We start from the raw sequence: 22,149 nt of genomic DNA, 5'->3' as shown, positions 1-22,149 counted from the left end.
CATTCATTCCCAGAGGTGTACGTGTGACATTCGCCATGCATCCTGAAAGGTGCATTAATAAAGTGTGATCATCTGAATGCTCTGCAAGATGTGGTAAGATATTGGCGTCTTTGATGAAGCACAAGACTGTCAGCAGGGTGAAAAGGAAACCACATATTAAGTTCAGCAAAATACAAAGTATCTCTGCTCGAATTTAATATTAATAATGTCCATTCAAGAACTGTAAGCCATATACTGCTGCTTGCATCTGAACATAGAGCACAATATGTAGAAAGAAATATGCATACAACTGTATACCAATATCTGGGAAGATTGTATAAAGAGCAAAACATAAAGATTACAAGTCACATTGTTTACATCACAATGTCATACACACAAATATGTTGTAAACAATTCTCCTGAGCTGACAGTTCATGCAGGCAAAAATGTTCTTTGCAACAACAAACTGTGTAAATCTGTGGTGGACAAGCATGCACAATTTATTTTGTTTCATCTGCAATGAGATGAACAAAGAGACAACAAGATGCAACTAAGAGCTGAATTGACTGAGGGCATCATGTGGGAAATGAAACCGTAAATCATAGAGACTGGCGGCAAATCGTTGTTCTTTTGGGGTATTTTCAAGATTGCCGTTTCGGGAAACTACTCATGCATAAAAGCACACTTTCTTTTTGTGCCAAAACTTGAAGAAATTCCTGACTATATTAGGTAAACAAAAATGCAATGGACAGACAATTTGAAAACATAATGCTAAACATAACGGATGGAGACATCCCATAATTCACTGCTTGCAAAAATGCTAACTATTCCCAAGGCTCCTTTTTCATCGTGAGCAGTAATCTTGAGTAGATGATCGTATCTCTGAGGTTTAGCTTTCTCTGGCTCGTCAACAACGAGGTTGTGAATGTTGCTATCAATATTTGCTTCATATCCAAGAAAAGTCCCCATAATGTCATTCAGCAAGCTCAGAAAAAGCTTTTCACTTGTTATTCTCATGTCCATACCCGCAACTGAAGGAGAAAAGCAGCAATGCATCTTTGTTGTGTTTGTCAACTCTTTATCAATTATTGTTAACTCCAGGATTATTTCGCATTTGTCTCCAGAGTCCAAAAACATGCCTATGAGGTTTATTGGCGACTCTGAACTGACTGGAGACCTGGATGTGAGTGTGTGTGACTGTTTGTCTCTTTGTGTTTGCAGTGTCATGAAATGGACACCTGTCCAGAGTGTATCCTGCTTTCACCCATCGCCAGCTGGACTCACCTCCAGCGCCCTGCAACCCTAAGTTGGAAGACAAAGCACAAAACCTTTCTGCTAAGTTTGTGAATGTAAATATCCTGCAACATGTGCATCAAACAAAAAACTTTTTTTTTGGGGGGGGGGGGGGGGGGGGGGGGGCGACAATATTCTCAAAATCACTTTGCAAACAAACTAAACAAAGGGGTACAGGGGAAAAAAAGTGTTGCTACATATTCGTAGTACTTGTCCATCGCATGGAAAACCAAAGCACGGGAATTCCAAGTATTTCAACACAAATCACAGGATCAGTCAAATGCTGCTCTGTGACCTCTGCTAGAGAACAATCTGAACAATCTGAATTGATTTCTGTGGTCACCAGATACCTTGACTGTGAGTAAACTTCAGGCCCAATCAAAGAGTCACACAGAAAGTTATTCAGTTTTCTCATGCATGAGTATCTTGAGGCGTCAGTACTGGAGCCTCAGGACCTCCGTCAGGGTATAAATACTAACAAGAGGATGCTCCTCCTAAAATCACTCAGCCATTCCTTGGATTCTGTGTCTTTCACTCAAAGTTCTACTCGTGGCTAGAATGGAGAACCACGCTTCAGAGATGAAAGGAGATGCCGACGAGTATCTGAGCATGTGCATCGAGGCAAAGCTCAAAGCGGAAAACGAGTCAAAAAGAACTGCAGAGGCAAACAATCTGTCTTGCATTGAGGAATCCTACGCTACCATACTGAGTGAACTTGGAGAAGATGTCGACCGGGAGGGACTTCTCCGAACGCCACTACGAGCTGCCAAAGCCATGCTGTTCCTCACCAAAGGCTACAATGAAACAATGCAAGGTGGGTATAATTTCTGACAATATGTTTTTTGTGAAACATAATTGAAAACATACATATTTTTACACACACTTTGAGATATAACAAAAATGATTAACCAAAGTTCCACAGCAAACCCTATAGGGAAAAAAATTACGTACTATTTAATGATGTTCTATAAAACCTTAAAAGTTGCAACACCAGATCATTTTTTGTGTGATTTTCAAAGTCTCTCCTCAGTATCCATAGTCAAGTTGAAGAAAACCAGTCGAAATAGCAGCAGTATGAGTCAGCTGATGGCTTTTTGCTCATGAGCCTCAAATTCTTGTCCTTTTAATTTGTCATTATTTCTACTCTGTACAGATGCCTTTACTTATTTGTTCAATCTCAGACTGTTGCCAGAGTCAATTGTAGAGAAGCTGAATTTCTGTACAACTGTTTATTATGAGCATACAAGTTAGTGAAGTTGCTATTTTATTTTATTTCATTTTATTCAGTTTATTGCGTTGAGAAAAACTCTAGAGGTTGTCGTTGTTGTTGTCGCCGGATGAAATATAATAGATTCTAACTAATATAAAAAATTTTTACTCACAGATATCCTCAACGATGCAATCTTTAATGAAAATCATGAAGACATGGTCATTGTGAAGGACATTGATTTGTTTTCTCTCTGTGAGCATCACTTGGTGCCGTTCTTTGGAAAGGTAATTTCACACTCTGAAGACATTACTGTCGTGTTGAACCATTGAGTCACAGAAATAAAAGAGGTAGTAATATGGAAAAAAAAAAAAAACAATGTTAATATAACCTCACGTTTCTGATTGGTTTTAATCTGACAGGCTCACATAGCATACCTCCCTAACAAGAAGGTGGTTGGTCTCAGCAAGCTCGCAAGGTAAGTCGGTAATGCACACTCGCTCAGTCAGTCAGTCAGTCAGTCAGTCAGTCAGTCAGTCAGTCAGTCAGTCACTCAGTCAGTCACTCACTCACTCACTTGTCTTTCAGAATTGTTGATCTCTACAGCAGGAGGCTTCAAGGTAAAAACAGCAGTTCATTGTTTTTTTTTTTCAAATGTATTTATGGTGTGTATTGTTTTTTTTAATATCTTATATATGAAGTGTCTTCTCTTACAATCTCTGAAGTTCAGGAGCGTCTAACCAAGCAAATTGCTGAAGCTATTTCTGTGGCATTGGAGCCAGTTGGAGTGGCAGTGGTCATTGAGGCAGCGTGAGTTAATCGTGTGACAGTAATCTCTTTAAAATGAACATGAATGTGTTTTTGCAATGTTGGGGGACACTTTTCTAATAACTGATAAACAGAATGTATTGAATGGTTATATTTGACAACACCAAGTACTCTATTTCAGCGAATGTCCCTGACTTGCCTTTCAGATTTTAAGCAATTCTTCACAATGTGTTTTGTGTGTTGCAGTCACATGTGCATGGTGATGAGAGGCGTGCAGAAGATGAATGCCACTACTGTCACCAGTGTCATGTTGGGAGCATTTCAAGATGATCCCAAGACCAGGGGGGAATTCATTGCTCTCGCAATAAAAAAGTGAAATGCTTTTACAAGTTTGATTGATTATAGACATCAATATAGGTTCACACATACAATTGTGGGAGGTTATCGGTTCTCGCCTCGAGTGAGCTGATATTCTTGTTTTGTTCTGTTCAAACTTAGGACACAAACACTTAATTATTTGTGTGCTGATATGTACAGTAAATCAACATGTACAGAGTACAATACAAGTTTAAAATGCAAATAAATTATTCAATTTTGTGTTGTCATCCCACCATTTCTTTCCATGTGTTCAATACAAATGATATTTTATCTATGTTAGGGATGCATGTGACAAGTTGAATAAATACTATAATTGAATGTCTACCGTGACTAGTCAGTCCCAGAATTATTAATCTGCTTGTGTTTTATTCAGATACGATGACTGGGGATACATTGCCATCAGACAGCAGGCTTGGATATTAAATTGAATTGTACAACTGCTGCTGCTGGTCAGATTTGGGTCAGTTTCACACTGTTTACAGAAAAACTCATTTCTCAATATCAGTTTATTAAAGATAAGCCTGTTCACGACCTTGTTCAATCTGCTTTTATTTAGCATCTGTGAATGTAAAGGCTTCAGGAAGTTATTGGCATTTTTCTTCCAAAATAAGCTCCAAGATGTGACATCTTGTGTCTGGGTAATTTTCAGAAAACATTCTCCCAAAAATATATTTACCATTTTATGGGGTAAAAATGATAATGTGATATTATTTCTATTGTGCAAAAAGATTTAGTTGTACTTATTCTCTGATGTAAATCACTATGGATATAATGATCTGCCAAATGCCTAAAAGCAAAGGTAGTATAATATATGTTTGACATTTTACAATAGCATTTGTTAAACTGTATTGAGAAATAATCTATCACTTTAGAATCACTGTGCCAATATTTAATGGAGGTGCTTCTGCACTAAAAATGAAGTGAGTGATAAAATTATTCGTTGAAATGATTTACTCTGTACAGATTCTGCACATATGTATTATTTATGCTGAAATTCATAGTTTGAGAAGCACTATAAAATCTGGACTCACGAGTTAATATAGTGTGTAGTACAAGTACAAGTACAAGTGGTGTACCCTAATCAGCTTTACAAATATGAATATGTCACAACATGCTTACAAAGCAGCATTCAATTTCCTGTTACATGTAATTAACATGACATTAATTTAATGCCTGAGTCAGCTTGGTTATAGGAATATATAATCAACGGCTTAAGATCACTGACACTGCTGAAAGATCAAAATAAAAAATATCGACCTAATCTGTATTAAATGTCGATTAAAATATGTAAAATCTGTTTAGGTCCACATGTAATTTGTGCCACCTAACTGGCTTAGTGTATACTAACACATAATGTAGGTCAAAGGATCAGAATGAAACAGGAATGAATCTGGATGTGTGTGCCAATTTCACTAGAGTATAACGGCACACAGACATGCAAATATGCATGCACGCAGTGTAATTTGCAAAAATCAAAAACTGGAGCATTTGACAACACTCTGATAAGCATCATGACTGAGCGTAAAATCAGCATTTGAGAGAGGCACAGCTTCTGAAAAATATAACCCAAAATAAAATCTGTACAACATTGAAGACCTCACCATCAACAATGTGTAATATCAAATCACATAGTATGTCAACACAATTTACCGTGAAATTCACAAATGCAAGTTGAAGCTGAATCAAAGAAGAAGACGACGCCACATGTGAAAACGATCCCGAAACGCTGCCGTCTTCTCTGGGCCAATGCTCATTTGAAATGGTCTGAGGCAAAATGCAAAACAGTTCTGCTGTCAGATGGATCAAACTGTGAAATTCTCATTGGAAACCAAAGGCATCATCACCAGCCGTCCAAAGAAAAGAGGGAACATTAAACGTGTCATCAGCTCACAGCTCAAATTTCTGCATTTCATATGGCAAGATGTTACTCTCGTGCGTATGGCTCGAGCAGCTCACACATCTGGGAAGGACGAGGAATTGTGAAAAGTACACTGAGTTTTTAGAAATCTTCCACACTGGTCTCCTGACTTCTGTTACTAAAGAATACAAATGAAGCCAGCAAGCTATTAGTTATTCTGTGTTGCTGTGATCAAAAATAAAAGATGCATATTTAGATTTTTTTTTTTTAAAGTCTCTCATTTTTGTCATTTTCAGAATTGTGTGTTGTTTTATTCTCAATGGGAAAAAATATAAGTACATGAAATTTGCAAACCAATGCATTATTTTCACATTTTACGTTACACGAACACAGCATCATAACTTTTGTTTTTCAGGAGTGAGGTTGCAACTAAGTGTGCAACTAATACAAGCCAAAAACATGGAAAAAGAATTCTGTGAAAGGCCGTCCATCCTTGATCTACCACTGACTGGAAAACTCAAGTCATATGCTATCTAACCTTGTCTGATTTGTGCTGCCACAATAGCATCCCAGTGTAAACAGCATCAGAATCCAACAATGAAATGGAACTAATTCATACGGAGCACGGGGCTGAGGGCTCTCAGCTGCTGTTTGTGTTGAAAATGTGCTGCTGGATGCTTGTGCTTGTATGCACATAAACATGTATAATCTGCCCAAAAAATGCGTAACAGACGAGATATTCTGCTCAGTATTTACAGTGGCGCTCAGGTGTGACATAATATCTTTCATGAAAAAAATTCACAAGAAATGCAGGATGTGTAGTAGTTTGAATTTGCATAAAACCTGCAAAGCCTAACCTAGACAGGTTGAAAAAAATAGCGTTTTTTTTTTTTTTGCTTACCAGTCGCAGTATGTTAAATTTTAATGAAGGAATCTAGTACAGCTAGAATACAACATTAAGGACTGCTTTTTTCTCCCCAGCAAGCTTAATCTTGTCCAAGCAAGAACAACGAGAGCTCAATCTTAATAAAATGTCAGCATGTTAGATGTCTGTCTACATATCCATCTATCAGGTGACACATATTTAAAAAAGAAATGACAGCGAAGATGAGTCCGTGTTTTCTTATTTGTTAACTGTAACTATACTGGCTGGGATATCACATAGAGAGCAGGGTGAATGGGGTGGGGGAGTTTGGGGGGGGGTTGTAGGGGGCTGCTGTTTTGTCTACAGCACCGTAATATTTTTTTTTAACCAGTTACTTCCACACCACTTCTTTCATTATGCTGATCTGTGAAGTGGAACGTAACGCTGGAGGAGTTGAGAGGTCAAGGGCTCCTGCTGCCTAGATACATACAGTCTAATATTAGAACATTTCCTTGATTTGTTAGCAGCATCTCTGCTCACTGCTGAGCACATGGCAACAGCCCGACCAATAAGATTTCAGGAGACTGCTAAGCCCCTCGCTCTGTATAGCAACAGTGGCATCCTCCTCTTATTTATTTATATAGGAGTTTTTTCTTTTTTTTCCCCCCACCGACTCATTCTCATGCTTCTTTCCTCCCACTGTGCAGCCACACTGAGCTCTCAAACTGTGAAAAAGAGTTACGGTGGAAGGTGTAGTGCTGCTCTTCTAGATTTCCCTTTCCTTTACTTATATAAGCTGTAAATTCTGCATAGAGTCAGAGCTTTTTCCTTATTTTATTTAAATAGATATATCTATATTTTATAGGTTTTTCTCAAGATTACAACTGATAGATCTGATGTTTTTTTTTTTTTTCCATTTTAACTGCATGACAATGTAAAACTGTGCAAGATGTCTGAGAGAAGGATTGATTTTCATGAAGACGTGTCATGTTTTGGTGAAGAGGAAAGGATATGCCCAGAGGATGGCAGCAAGAAAAACGGAGGCACTCAAAGGGGACGGACTACAGCCAAGTCGAAAGGACCTTAAAAACATGGAGGACAGCGGAAGGAGAGGCTGTATGGGATAGGAGGAGTGGGGTTTGGAGGGGTGGAGGGACACAGAATGGCGTGAGGACCGAGGCCGGTGGTTGGTTTAATCTGAGCCACGTGTGCGTCCGGCAACGTCTCTTCGTCGCTTCATGGATGTCGATGAAACGCTGGCTTCCCATGCTGGCCGGTCCCTTCTGTTTTGGCCCAGGTAGGTGCGTACCGTCCCGTGCAGTTAAGTTTACTGATGATCCTTCGTTTCTTTCAGGTCGTTCGGCCGTTACCTATACCGGGAGTTGCCATTTTGAAAGTTCTGTGCATGTTCGGTGCTTATATTGCTCTGTCATTCGAAGCTTAGGTACAGGATGATTGGGAAGCTTGAAGGCGTTGGGAAAACATGGCGTATATCAGCTGTTCCGTTTTTTGTGTGCTTTAGAACACCCTGTCAATTGGCAGCAAACTCAATAAGAAATACAAATTTCAACAAATCTAAGCAAAATCATATTGAGAAGGCGATCAAGATCGGCTTGATACCTTCAGCATTATCTGATGGAGGTTGACTTGACGAATTTAATTGCGGCAGAGTCAATGAAAGTATCTGACATTTCCAACGGGACCATGCTGTATAACGCAAGATGCGTATTAAGATTTTCATGAAGTGGACTTTGTTTTCTAGCCACTGTCTTTAATCTTTTGGTGAACATAATCATCAAATTGACTTATTTTTTTAAAGTGAACATTTTTGGGAGCAACATTTCTTTTCTGGATTATGTACAAGTGTGGCATTACATTACATGGCATCCCAACGACATACATTTCATTGGCTCGTATTGGAACACAAGAATGCGACGTGACAATGCTACTTTATGAGGGATCACATTTATTAACACAGTTTCGACGGGACTCCATCACGATATACTATATACCAACGGCAGACCACGACGACGTCGGAACTGCGTACCGTTTAAACTATTTTGTTGCGACGCCATTTTCAATGCCCAACCACTAATCCATAGTGTTTTTCCACTCCAATGATTTAAATTCTAACATATGTTTTGTTTTGGTTTTCTTTAACAGAGCACCCCTATATAGTCTAAACATAACGCATATGGAAAGAACCAAAGTCGAATTCTAGCAGTATAAATTAATTTACATTTTCAAATCTTTTCCAGACCGTTGACACCAAAACAATATTTACTCTTAAGATTCAGAAAAGAAATTTCAGCTGTTAGTAGACTTAAAGCAGATTTTTCTTTTTTTTTTATTTCTTAAAACTAGAATTTTTTTTTCAACATTTCCTCTTGAAACCTCATTCATTTAGATGGGATCCATTACGTCATGCTTGATAAACAAAAATTATTATTTTAATTTTGATCGAATAACCACAAAGTTATTATCCTATCGCAAATCTCTTTAACAAGCTGCCATAGTGCAAAGAATATAACAGAATAATAAACCGCTGACTAATCCCAGACATTTCAGAGAGAAGGACTAAACTGGAGCTCGTTTTTTTTAAATAAACTAGGCTATAAATTATGTGATAAAAATGAATTTACCTCAAGTTGAGACACTGACAAATTTTCAACCAAATGTTCTGTACCTTCGGATTGTCATACTGATTTGAGTGTATTTTCTACTTTATCTACTGATGATTTCATGAGAGGGAGAACCATTTTTGCCTTCTAATTCTTTTAAGAAATTCGGATCTCTGCTTCATCATCCACTTGGTCAATTGCTGCCGGCCGCTCTGACATGTTTATGATGAAAAACCAATTCCTTTGGCTGATTTAGAAATACGTTTACCAACGATCTGCTTTTACAAGTCACTGTAAAATAAACCTCACTCCTGTGCAAACAGACCTTTTCAAAGTTGTTCATTTTAATAGGCCTGGAGATTACTTACTATTGTGCTAAACTGCAGTGCCACTGCATTTTAACTATTCCCTGTGGATTATGCGCGACACAGCGAGATCTATATTTAACCTCATTAAAAGTGTGAACATTATAAGTGACACTGATAAAATAATTGGTTTTAGTAAATGTAATGTGACAGAGTAGTTTAGTGATTATTTTCATTATTTATTTATACAATTTCTTCCCTCAATTTATGAATTACTAATGAATATAACAATATATGGAACAGTCATTGAGAATGTCTGAGAGCTGAAATGAGAGTCTCTCTGCCTCAGTTTATATGAGCAGGGCCCCAGAAAGATATCTCACACAATCTGACAGACATTATAATGTCTGTCACATCAGTGATTAAAGGTCGAGTTTCGAACTATAAGTGAATCTAGATTTTTTTTTTCCCCACTACAAACCATTTAAAATTTGGAAATCCCAGGTTTTTATCTTCACATGATAACTGGAAAGCAATTATTTTTGACATGCATATTTCTTTATAAGAATGGATACTGTGTTTTATGACAAAAAAAAACACCCCAATCTCGAGCTTTAACTAAATCTCAGTAGCAGGTCTCCACAAACACGCAAATTAAATAATCTTACAGAACACAGTCGGCGCTACATCAGGCATCTGGAACATAAAGGGACAGGAAATCAGAGAAATGTTGCTACAGAAGACATGAGAGCTGTTCAGTAATGCTGATCTGAGAGCTCTTTGACTGGATGCTTTCAGAACTACTTCATACTGTGCTTTTTGTGCTCTAGGTTTCCTATTATGAGGTGATGCATGGACTCAGGAAGAAATCAAGCAGCCTATCAGCCTCCACGATCTTTACAGGTCAACAAATAGCTTCAAAGTCTTTATCAACCAACCAAGAGGATGCTCACACTGTGATGGATTCTGGCCGCTTCAAAGATCGGAATCTTCTTCGACAAATGACTGCAAAGTAAAACAGTGGACAAGTTGACCTCTAAACTGGTACAATACAGTGAAAACTTTGGATCTTCAAACAATGTCATGGCTTTGCTATAAACGTTAATACAATGGGGGTTGAAGATGAGACTTGCTCTCTATCGCCGCAGCACTGGGCAGCCATGATTTCTCCACCTCCATGTTCACTACTATCCTCAGCCATGAGTGTGACTGTGAGCTGATAGTATGTGATCAACTCCACCCCGCTGCTTCTTCTCCTCAATAAAACCTCGCTGGACTTTTCAGTCAATGTTGTGAAAATGGCAGCAGACAGTTCTCAGCTCTGGACAGAGGATAACAAGCTCCAGCCAGCTGATTTACCAACGTCATCGCTCGCGTCCCTCCATCTTAGGGATGAGGCTGCTGTCGCCAACGAGAAAAGCAACCATATGGGAAATAATCCTGAGCTCTGTCCTGCATTTCCCATCATGATGTCATCACCGCTAAACCAATCACAAACGCAGGCAGACATATCCATGGCTAGCATTATTACAACTGTACCAGCAGATGAAGGTAAGACTATAAATATGGTTTTAATTATTATGTTGTTTAGTGTTTTTATTATCATTATTATCCTTAGGTGATGTGAGAATGGCGATAAATAATCCCAAGTGAAATAATGTTGATTTGGCTAAAATGTGATCTTCCACACTGCATGTTGGTGATTTATTTATTTTTGTGTGAAGACAAATGTAAAAGTTTGATGAATGAGTCAAATAGCTTGTTTAAGCAGAGATTTTTTTTAGCTGAAGAGGTTCATCTCCTCTAGATTTTAGACAAGAAATTGACAGAAACTGTTCTGGCTATCAATCTAAAACTTTACACAGGTTCTACTTTATATTTTTTTAGAGTGGATTATTTTAGATTGATTCCCTTTTGGGAATAGATCCACGAGTTCTGAAGGAAGGGAGAGTGGCTACGAAGAGCCTTCAGGCAAAATAAGAACAAAAACAGTTCTCAAACATGTGTTAGGGTTTGTACAAGGCCGTACAAGGAAGCTCTAACAATCTTGTGAAAACATGACTGGATGATGATAAAAACTGTGACAACAACCAAACCACATTTCATAAGTCCCTTATGAAACAGCTAGGATGTGTTCAAGAAGGAAATCAGCAGAAGGGTTAGGGTCACATAAGCAATTGTTTCAATAAGGTAGACTTGAAATGTCTTCAAACATGCACATGCAGCAGTCTCTTGAGAAATACGGAGATTATCATGTCAGAATCTAATGTGAGCATTACCAGGTGTTAGAAACCAATTGAAATATGGCAACCTTCCGTGAAGACAAAGCATCTGTCACAAAAACAAAAAAACAATGGTTCAATAAGTTAATATCCTCACAAAAAAAATCTCTCTCACTGAAAACTGACATTGAAGTTAAAAGATGTAAGTCAAAAAAGATCAGCATTGTTCATTACTGTTGTAATTCAAAGTCACTCAGCTGTTTTAATTTCAGGACTTTGGTAACTTTTATAACTGTTAGTTTAACAAAAATGTTGACATTTTAGGAAATGTTATTATGCTGCTCTAGGAGATAACATAAGGAACTTTTAATAAAATAATCTGATGGGAACTCTCTTGTAATAAACAGTAATTGAGTAAGTAAACAAACAAACAAAAAACAAAAAAATCACAGTTATAAAACCTAAGAAGAAACTTTCAAAATTATAAATTTGTTTCTATAACAAATATTCCAAAACAGTTTACAATTCAAACTATTCTAACAATATCTAAAAAAAAGTTAATATGTGAACTTGGTTGAGTTACTGAAATAAATCAATATATGCTAAATGCACAGCTTTCGTTTGGTTTTTAAATCAAGCAAATTTTAACAGAGCTTTGCTGTTTGTAGGGTGTGGGTTAACGAGTTTATAGCCTTTCTAATTTTACAACAGCATAAGTTTGATTCCTCCAGCATATCACTCTGTCTGCAAAAGCGATTTGAAGCATCTCCAGACATGCCATTACAAGTGTTGACGGGACGATTTATGTCAACTGCCGGCAGCACAACTCCCTCCGCACGTGTCGAGTGAATTTACGTGTGCATGTACATGCCACTAAACGTAAACAATTTACACATGAATGTAACAATTTGAGAAACAGGTTCTCACCTTTCCCTGCATCGCCGTGCAAGATTTAACACATACACACACAGGGACAATAAATACAAACACAGTGGCACATCAGCTCCCGTCCTTCTGGCTTACATGGCATCTCGCTGCAGACAGCTGTTGTTTGTTAGGCGAGGCAAGGCGAGGTTGGGCACTAAGCAGCACCGAGTCAAACTGCGTGTGCTTGAACATTGAGGAGTGCCGTTTCTGGTATTTTAGGCAGTCAGACAGTGTCACCTGTCAGCAGACTAGTCTGGACAGTCCCCCTCATGGTGCAAGACCAGGCAACCCAGAGATATCGCCCTCTCCAGTCTTGACAGTCGGTCCAGAGGAGTGTGAAGCAACAGCCACCAAGTGAAGACAGTCATTTCCACACTGGTCTGAGCTTACAGAGTGGGTGCTGCTGCCTTGTCCTTTCAGAGTTCTCGGAGCCTGAGATGGGCCAGGACGACGGCGAGGTGCATTCTCACAAATCAACAGCGTCTCTGCAGGACCCGTCTTCATGCGATGATGCACTGTCTGCACCGAAAACCAGCGTCACCAACCAAGAAGGTACTCTACTACATCTTTGCGTTATTTGCGACTGATATGGTACACTGGTTATATGGAATATCATTTTTAAATGATCTGTAATGGAATTTATTTTTATTTTTTTCTCCTCAGAACTTCAAGCAGATAACTATATTACTGAAGGTATGGCAGCCTGTGACTGCAGTGCTGAGGAACATCAGTTGTCTGAAGCAGAGTGGTACTGGGGCAGCATCTCAAGGTACTGAATTTTTCAAACCGAATAAAGGCACCATCAAGTCTCATGATATTGGCAAGTTTTTGTGGTTTTAACCAAGACTTTCATCTCTTTTTATACGATCCAGAGAGGAAGTAAATGAGATGATGAGAAACACTCCTGATGGCACATTTCTTGTCCGTGATGCTTCCAATAGAATTAAGAGGGAATACACACTGACACTAAGGTAACTACCTAATTAATCCTATGAGCTGCACAGCTGACGTAGAACATGTAACTATTAAAAAGATTTAGTGGTTTGTACAAATCCGCTGTGTACAAGCTTTATATGTTTAATATGCTCAAGTTCACAAGTGAGAGCACTTTATCACATGCACCACACGCACACACACACACACGCACACGCACACGCACACACACACACACACACACACACACACACACACACACACACACACACACACACACACGCTCAACTGAATGCATCATACCATTTTTCATGCGTCTTTCTTTTTAGGCTAGAAAATAATCGCTAAAATCCAATCATTTTTTAGTTTTTGGGTTCAAATTTATTTGTTTTATTATTTTTGAATAATATACACAGTTTGTGGTTTTCTGTCTAATTTTAGTTAAATATCTACAGACTAGGTTTCACATACGAAGCACTGTTGATTACAATTTGGCACAGAGTCCAGTGGTCAGCAACATAATACCCTGTCTACTTAAGAGTAGTTTCACTTCAGCTCATTCCATTCATTCATTTCACACTTGTGAGAACGAACAGACACACTCCAACTTCAGTCAATGCTACTTCATTTATACTTTGCACTCTGCTCCATTTGATGATCTCAGATCAGTTTTGGTGATTTAAATCCACGTTCATCCAGCTTACATGTAACAGGTTCATATATTGTACACTGATCATTTAAAACAAAGCTTGTCTCTTAGTATATTATTTTAACGACTGAACAAAATAAGTAATTCTAAAGAGGAAACCCCCCTAATTTCTCCCCCAAAACTCAATAATAAGCGACAAAACAATTGTAAGTGTCATTCTTTATGCTTTCACTTTTTCAGAAAGGGTGGCTCCAACCGACTAATAAAGATCTTTCATAATGAGGGACGCTATGGTTTTTCTGAGCCACTGGTGTTTCCCTCTGTGGTCGACCTGATTCAGTTTTTCCAGAAGAAGTCACTCGCGCTGTACAACTCTAAACTGGATACCAGGTTACTCTACCCAATATCCAGATACCAGCAGGTAGGTGTGTAAAAGTGTTGTGTTGAAAGCGTGCTGTGTGTTACACAACAGCACAAACGGTTTTGTATGTATGCGAGACATTATTAAATATACGATCCGAGATTAATAGTTATTGGTGGTGTTAATAGTTTATTATTGGTTTTGTTGTGCAACACGTTAATATAATAATCCCCAACTATATTTAAGTATATTCTACTTCACAATAAATGCATATCAGAAGATTGTAAATTAAATGATCTTGTTCATTCTCTGTCTATCTAAAGGCTGTGATGGAAGTTGACATCGATGCAGCTGGACAACAGCTGAGGATATTTCAGGATCAATACAAAGAGAAGAGCAAAGAGTTTGACCGTCTGTTTGATCAGTTGAACCAAACCTCCCAGGTACACCAGCTCTCAAACACTGAACCTTCTTTCTTTTTTTTTTTTTAATCAAGTAAATCTGTGGTTGACTAAATGCAACATTATCATTTCTAACTTGTTTGCTATAACGGTAGATTAAATATATAAAGTTCTGTTTTCACAGGAACTCCAGAGTAAGAGGACAGCTATAGAGGCTTTCAGTGAAATCATTCGGATCTTTGAGGAGGAGTGTGAAACTCAGGAGCGCTACAGCAAGGAATACATCGACATGTTCCTCACATTAGACAGCAATACAGAACCTGAAAAGTATGCTTCTATATTCCATCACAACAACATCATTAAGAATAAACTAAGTGCATATTTATCGAAACTGCTCAGAGAACAACAGTAGTCTTTGTATTGTTGACTGAACTAATACTATTATCAACATGCAGACTTCAAAGCAACTCAGATGAACTACAATCAAGAGTGGAAGAAATCCACAGCAGCAAGAAAAAACTGGAGGAAGAGCTGAGCAGTAAAGTGTTGGCTCACATAGAGGTGGACAAGAAAATAAACAGCCTGAAGCCTGACCTGGTGCAACTCCGAAAGATCAGAGATCAGTACCTCCTGTATGTATGGCTCAGATTACTCTTTATTGAAGTGTGTGTGTGTGTGTGTGTGTGTGTGTGTGTGTGTGTGTGTGTGTGTGTGTGTGTGTGTGTGTGTGTGTGTGTGTGTGTGTGTGTGTGTGTGTGTGTGTACTATGGACAATCTATTCCATACTAATCATAAACTACATGTAAAATTATAATTAAGTTAAACGGTGCATTTTTCAATGTCCCTTCACATTAAGAAGGTTCAAGCTAAAGTCCTGGCTGAGATATTTCTATGTGGCTACTCTCTTCTTTGTTATTAGGCTTTCACCTCCCAGGACAAGCTTGTTCAGTTTAATAGTGACTCTAAACAAAATGTATATATGATTATCCATCTCTCTGTGCTGAACCCGTAACTGATTGGTAAACCAAGCAAGACTTACCCTGCATTATGTACAATGTCAGCTTGGATAGGTTCTAGCCCCTAATGACCCTGTAACAAACCATAAAGAAGATTGAGCAAATGGGATTTGGAATTTGGAATTTGGAATGGAACAGAGAAAAAAAAGCTTTGCTTGCACTGCATACTGCAGGACAACAGGTGGCAGCTACTGCAAGACAGAAATTGTTTCTAATGTCTTTATCAAACAGGTGTCTAAAACCCATTCTCAAAAGTCCCAACTGGCCATATATCAGATAACCTCCCAATCGGGTCCAAAACCCCCGCGCAAATCAGATGTGTTAACATGACTCTGTCACATCCATCAGAAGGAATCCATCCGAGATGACACTGATAACATTTTAACATGCCATTGACACAGCTGAGTTATAAACATAGATAAAGCTGTTCTCTACATTGTCACAGCTGTGGATTTAAAAAAAAAAAAAAAACTAATTGTGGGGAGTTTGCCATGTTGAGATTGTATGAAGGATTTAACTGCTCTTATTTAATTTATACTAATTATGTTGTTATTAAACATCATTTTTGGGCATATTTTCTATGAATTAACACTCAATTGCTCTGCTGCTATTTAGCTTTGCTCGTATTTCACCTATTGCAGCCTGACTATCCTTTCTCCTTGTTTCAGCTGGCTCACCCAACAGGGCACAAAGCAGAGCCAGATTAATGACTGGCTTGGCATCCGGAGTGAAGAAGAAGAGTAAGTACCCATCTCTTGTCAGGATAATCTCCTTTGCTATTTCTGGGGGCTGTTTCTCTTCTATCATATATTATTAGTTGGGTTTTTTTTTCCTTCAATGGTACAAAATAATGTGTTTTCTGAAAATTACATACCTTAAAATTGTTATTTCTCTGGCATAATGTACCCTACCTCCCACCACCCAACTAGCCCATACACCCTGGCAGATGATCTGCACCAGGAGGAGCGGAGCTGGTACGTTGGTGGCATGAGACGCAAAGAAGCAGAGGAGCTGCTTAAAGGAAAGAGGGACGGGACCTTCCTGATCAGAGACAGCCAGACTCAGAGAGGATCCTTTGCCTGTTCTGTTGTGTGAGTACCGTCATATTGGCATTAGAAACAAACAGTTCACAAGATTTTACTCAAGGGCAACTGGTGGTACATTTCTTCAGTGGGGCTCTTCATTGTTGTTCAATTATTATTATTATTCTGTGTTAACTGAAATACAGTATGCTTATAAACAACATTACAACAATCTTGCCTTTTTTTTATTTTAGATTGAGAGAAGCCCTCAGTGATGAAAAGTATAGCACTTATTAAAATGACTCTTTTATTAACATACTTATAAACAAAAACAACCAGATGCTTAATTAGTCCCTTTTAAAAATCAATATGTTTTGGACCTGGTTGAAACTGAAACTGTTAATCTGAGTTTAGAGAAAACTAAAGTTAACCTCAAGTATATTTTCACCATTTTTTAAAGCATTTTAGGATTGGGCCTCAAAAAAGACTTGCAAAATTACATATTGCTCTTTATTCGAGTGTGTGTGTGTGTGTGTGTGTGTGTGTGTGTGTGTGTGTGTGTGTGTGTGTGTGTGTGTGTGTGTGTGTGTGTGTGTGTGTGCACTGATTTTACTGTATTATAAATAGATGTGCACGTTGCCTGATCACTCATACCTTGTACAATCATGATTATATGTTTTGTTCCAAATACATATTGTAAACCAAAAAGTGACCCATTTCCTCTCATGCAGTGTGAACGGCGATGTGAAGCACTGCGTGATCTACAGGACAGCCACAGGATACGGTTTTGCTGAGCCCTACAACCTGTACTCGTCACTGAGGGAGCTCGTCCTCCACTACCGGCACACGTCCTTAATGGAGCACAACCAGCAGCTGAATGTAACCCTGGCCTGGCCCGCTCTCAGCCAGCAGCCCAGCTGAGACGCACCACCGCACCACCCCAAAGGCGCTTTCACAAAGCTCCACAGTATTAGTGCTGAAGACGCACCCAAATGGACACCGACACCAGGCCCAAACATCGTACCAGTTAGTGTCATCACCACACAGAAATTGCACAACAGCTGCAATGCAAAACTATTAATCTCTAAAATAATGTTATGATGTCACGAAAACAAAGCATTATCAAACAAAAGCCACAGGCACTTGACGGGGCTCAGGCAGTTATTCTAAAGTACAGTTGAATTTGATGACGTCTTTTACATTCATTGAAATATATCCCAGTTAAACACATTACTCCTGGCACCAGCATGACGAGTCGCTGAGGTGAACTAAGATCCAGTTTAGGAGTCGTTTGATGCTCTTAACATGCCTAGTGAATACAAAAGGCTTTTAGTCTGCTGTCAAAAGCAGGCCTAGATTTATGTTCTAATCTTATTTCTGTTTTAAAGCGATTATTCCTTTTTGTGAAAAGTCCTTTTTACTACCATCTGCATATGAAGCTTACAAAGCATAATTTGGATTAAGTACTTATCTTCAACAGAATTCAGCAGTGAGTTTAATCTTCTGCAGAAGTACACATTTGCTACTCAGAGAATGATTGATGTCAACTAATTTCCCCCCTAAAAAATTTTTTGAAAATATTAACAGTGGAAATATATTAATTTTGGAATATAGAAGATCCCAACAATTTGAGGTGAAATTCTCATTCAGAATAGCAGTGTTTGTGTTTGTACAGTTTTGTTTTGGTTTTTTTACTGGTCGTGCAGTTTTACTTTAAGTTAATCACTGTCCAGACATTGAAGATTTATTGGTTTTACCTGAATTATAAGCACAAAATATTGTCATGTTAGTAAATATTAATACGATTTTGTCCTTAGATTTAACCACTCTTGACCTCATATAGTTCTACAATATTTCTGCTTTACAAACTAATGTAAACCAGGACATGCGCCTCCATGCCAAACTATTTTTGATCATCTTAAATACTAATTTGCACATCCCTTTACAGTATGCATCTTCCACACAATCAAATCCATTTAATCAGTGCAATTGCAGCGGTAAAGGTGCTTCTGGGAAGCTGAGCTCAGGATGGAGCTCTGCACTACGTGGCATATGTGCAGTATGGGTATTGCACAGACTGAGAAGATGTACTTCAGCACTTTATAGAGAATAACATAAACTAAATAGAGAGACATGGGGTTGGGTTTCAATAGCTGCTTTCTGTTTTAGCCAAATTAATATACTGAATGTTGGTGTTGCCAAATCTCGCAATCAAGTTTTTATATTTCCTTCTGGACACAAACGTGACTCTTAAAAACATCAATAGTATCTTTCAAAGCCAGTGCTGATGTTCTTTATGTTCTTTATGTTCTTTCTTCGGTTCAATTGTCCAACCACAACAAACTATTTCAGTCACTGCTAATTATAACTACAACTTTTAAAATAGGAGTAGTTTTAAAGTAGTAGTCTGGTGCACTCTATCTCAATAAAGCCAATTGATTTCAGCCATCACTAAACAATATATACTGAATTTTTTTTAATGGCCAATATCTAAAGATTTTGCCATTCACAACAATGGAAATCAAGCCAAATTGTATTTGGGAAATTCATTTTTGGAACTGATAAATACAAACACTATATTGGAAGTTATTGAAACTCAACCCTATAGAAAACAGAAGCGGATACCAATCAGTCATTTTGAGAATGCATGTTCTCATGGATTTTAGACACCATTGTGGAGGGAGGTGGGGGGTGATTTCTGAATAGATATTTTCTAATGGATGTTATCTTTCAGTTTACACACTGGGTGGGAGGGGGGGGGGTTCTAGAGTGACAACATTATGCCATTCTTCATTCTGCATATTCCCAGAAAATCTGCATGACATGAGTAATGAAATGTAACACAAAGTAGATATGAAAAGGAGGTAACGGATTTATCTTAATGTGTTGAGCACGTGCACATCTTAGAATATGAAACTAAAAAGCAAGTATAGTACTGTATATGCAAAGTGTCCATCTATTTGATGACTCATATTTGGTGTTTATTGTGAGAGGATGCAAGGAGTCCAGTGTTGTTAAGCCTCGTTTATTGAAGGGAAGTTAAACAGGCTTACACTGTGGGTTTGCAGCTCTACAGTCAAATGTTGAATAGTGCCTTTCAGTGCTTCATTCTGGCAATCTTATTTCTATTGCACAAGGATTGTGTCAAGTTAGATACAAAATTACAATAATATAAACACCCTATATAACTTTAAAGGAGAGTATAACAATGACTGATTATTTTAGAGGCATGTTTCTTTAGTTAGGAAATCCAAGATTCCTGCTTTGATGGACCAATTAGAGTAGATTACCACAAAATGTGATATAATTGAGGTAATTGGATATTTTTATATGAGCACATACATGTAAAACTATTTTTTTCTCCGGAGGAGTGAATTATTTTTAAAATGGTGATTGAACATCTATATAAAAGAAATATTTATTTTAAAATCAAAAGTTGTTTACATTTCAGACCTAAACGGGTCTCTGCAGCCCTGGTTCGATTTACAGGTTTGTGACCCAGGGACTCCTGTGATTGTGAAAATTGTGAGTGGCGGTGAAGTGGTGCTCGTGGACTACAGGGAATCATTCAAACTATTTTTATAGAGGAACATACCATAATCATTCATTGTGGCAATGTCAGTTTGGGTTGGCCAAAATAACAATACATATAAAAACCTTACACATATAAGAGTAGCGAAGATTGCATTTTGTTACTGGTTGGATTACAATTTATTTTTTCTAAATATATTTCATGGTGTTTTAATGGGTCACTTTAAAATGCACTTCTCTCTTACTGGTAAAAACACGTGCTTGATTGTTATTGCGCAAGCACACTTGACAGGTTGTTTATTGTCTCTAAGTTGAAAAAGTTGTGCCGGGTTTCTGCTTTGTGGCAGTGAAAAAGTAGTGATGTTGATTTCTGCATGCCATTGTTGTGTAACAGTCTTGCTTGGTATAGGAAATATTGCTAAGTAGAACAGGGACATCATGGCTGGGTACTGTTTTAATGCCAGTAGTTGTACTATTGTTACACCAGCTAAAAAAAAAAAAAAAGTATATGTTTTGTTACTTTACTTTCAATGGCTAGCTGTAATATGTGAAAGTCTGGTATCAAAAATAATACATTTTTCTTTCTTTTCTTTTCTTTTTTAAATCTCCATCATTGGTGCTAGGCACTCAACGCTGTAGTTTCTCTTAAAGGCACCTCTTTAAAATCACTTGTCAGTCATACATACTATGATGTTGTGTCCATCAAAGCAAAGAGAAAAGCCTTTGGGTAAGTTGCAGTCTCTCGTGCTTGTAGTCATATCTATCTGCAATATAGTGTTGCACAGCAGTAAAATGTCCAGTGCTGTATTGCACAGGTTGTGGACAGTGAGCCACAGTCTCCACACAGCAGTCCCGCAGCAGGACTTCGAACCTGGACAAAACCAAAATGTAGACATCTTCACCTCTTCTTCTGAGTTATCCTTTATTGTACTCTTTGCACACTAAATAGATGGAGTGCTAACTTAAGCCGATTATATATATTTATTATATTGTGAATTTTGAAACCATGTCTATCCCAGCAACCTTTGTAGCAGGAAAACAAAAAAAGGTATACAGGTTACACAAAACAGAAAAGCGCACTCTGTGGGAATTTGATTTGAAGCATGGCATTTGCACAAAAGTATCTCGAGTGAAGTGGGGATGCTGTGACGTTCTCCACGTACATGTTCACGCTGCGAGAGCATGGTAAACATGTGCCATTTGTAAATATGGGCAAGTTGCTCATGAGATTGCTCTGTTGTAGCAATGATCACACAATGGAAAAAAATATATAAACAAAAAAAACAAAACACATTTTTAGTCTGCGAACATCTCATCAGGTGTTTAGTTCTCCAAAATGAGACGTCTTCGTTTTACATGTGCACAGTTCATCACTGTCTGTTTTTGTAACTTCAATGTTCTGTCACTGTGCAAACCAAAATTGGAGATAAACATTACAAAGTTATTTCTGTTTTGTATAAAAATAACACGCATCATATCGTCATAACCTTTGTCATGATGCACTTCAAACGAAAGTTTGTTGATTGGCTCTCTATTCAACCAAAGGTTTCACATCATCGTGGTCTCTTTGCTGCATACTAACAAAATCCTCCTTCGAAGCTTTCAGCAATACAAATAATATGTTCATGAGAAACAACAAGTTTGCTTTCTGTCTTTAGGATAACAGAATTATTTTAACTAAAATATAATAAACCTACAAAATAACTGTGTTTCTCTTGAATGAGAAATAAGTTGAAATCTCACACTAAAGACATTATATATGTGACATGGAAGATTCAATTAGTGGTATAATTATAAACCTTTGTTTGGCCCC

At 38.0% G+C, this 22,149-nt stretch overlaps 2 protein-coding genes across 2 annotated transcripts; both read left to right on the top strand.

The window, feature by feature from the left end:
• Positions 1 to 1,830: 1,830 nt before the first annotated feature.
• On the top strand, positions 1,831 to 3,623 carry LOC308137147 (GTP cyclohydrolase 1 2-like; the record flags this gene model as incomplete). The annotated part of the gene is made up of 6 exons (XM_080505721.1): positions 1,831 to 2,086; positions 2,657 to 2,766; positions 2,902 to 2,957; positions 3,068 to 3,099; positions 3,205 to 3,289; positions 3,494 to 3,623. 6 exons carry the CDS (start codon positions 1,831 to 1,833, stop codon positions 3,621 to 3,623), a joined length of 669 nt encoding a protein of 222 aa, XP_080361847.1.
• Positions 3,624 to 7,359: 3,736 nt separating this feature from the next.
• On the top strand, positions 7,360 to 17,726 carry LOC308137146 (phosphatidylinositol 3-kinase regulatory subunit gamma-like; the record flags this gene model as incomplete). The annotated part of the gene is made up of 11 exons (XM_080505720.1): positions 7,360 to 7,645; positions 12,844 to 12,975; positions 13,087 to 13,192; positions 13,296 to 13,394; positions 14,246 to 14,426; positions 14,690 to 14,809; positions 14,952 to 15,094; positions 15,223 to 15,399; positions 16,452 to 16,523; positions 16,713 to 16,874; positions 17,537 to 17,726. 11 exons carry the CDS (start codon positions 7,360 to 7,362, stop codon positions 17,724 to 17,726), a joined length of 1,668 nt encoding a protein of 555 aa, XP_080361846.1.
• Between the last annotated feature and the right edge of the window lie 4,423 nt (positions 17,727 to 22,149).

This window comes from Blennius ocellaris (assembly GCF_963422515.1).
Source record: "Blennius ocellaris genome assembly, chromosome: 12".
In the NCBI taxonomy this organism is placed as follows: domain Eukaryota; kingdom Metazoa; phylum Chordata; class Actinopteri; order Blenniiformes; family Blenniidae; genus Blennius; species Blennius ocellaris.
Note: the sequence above shows the minus strand (reverse complement) of the source record. Positions and strands in the feature narration are given on the sequence as shown.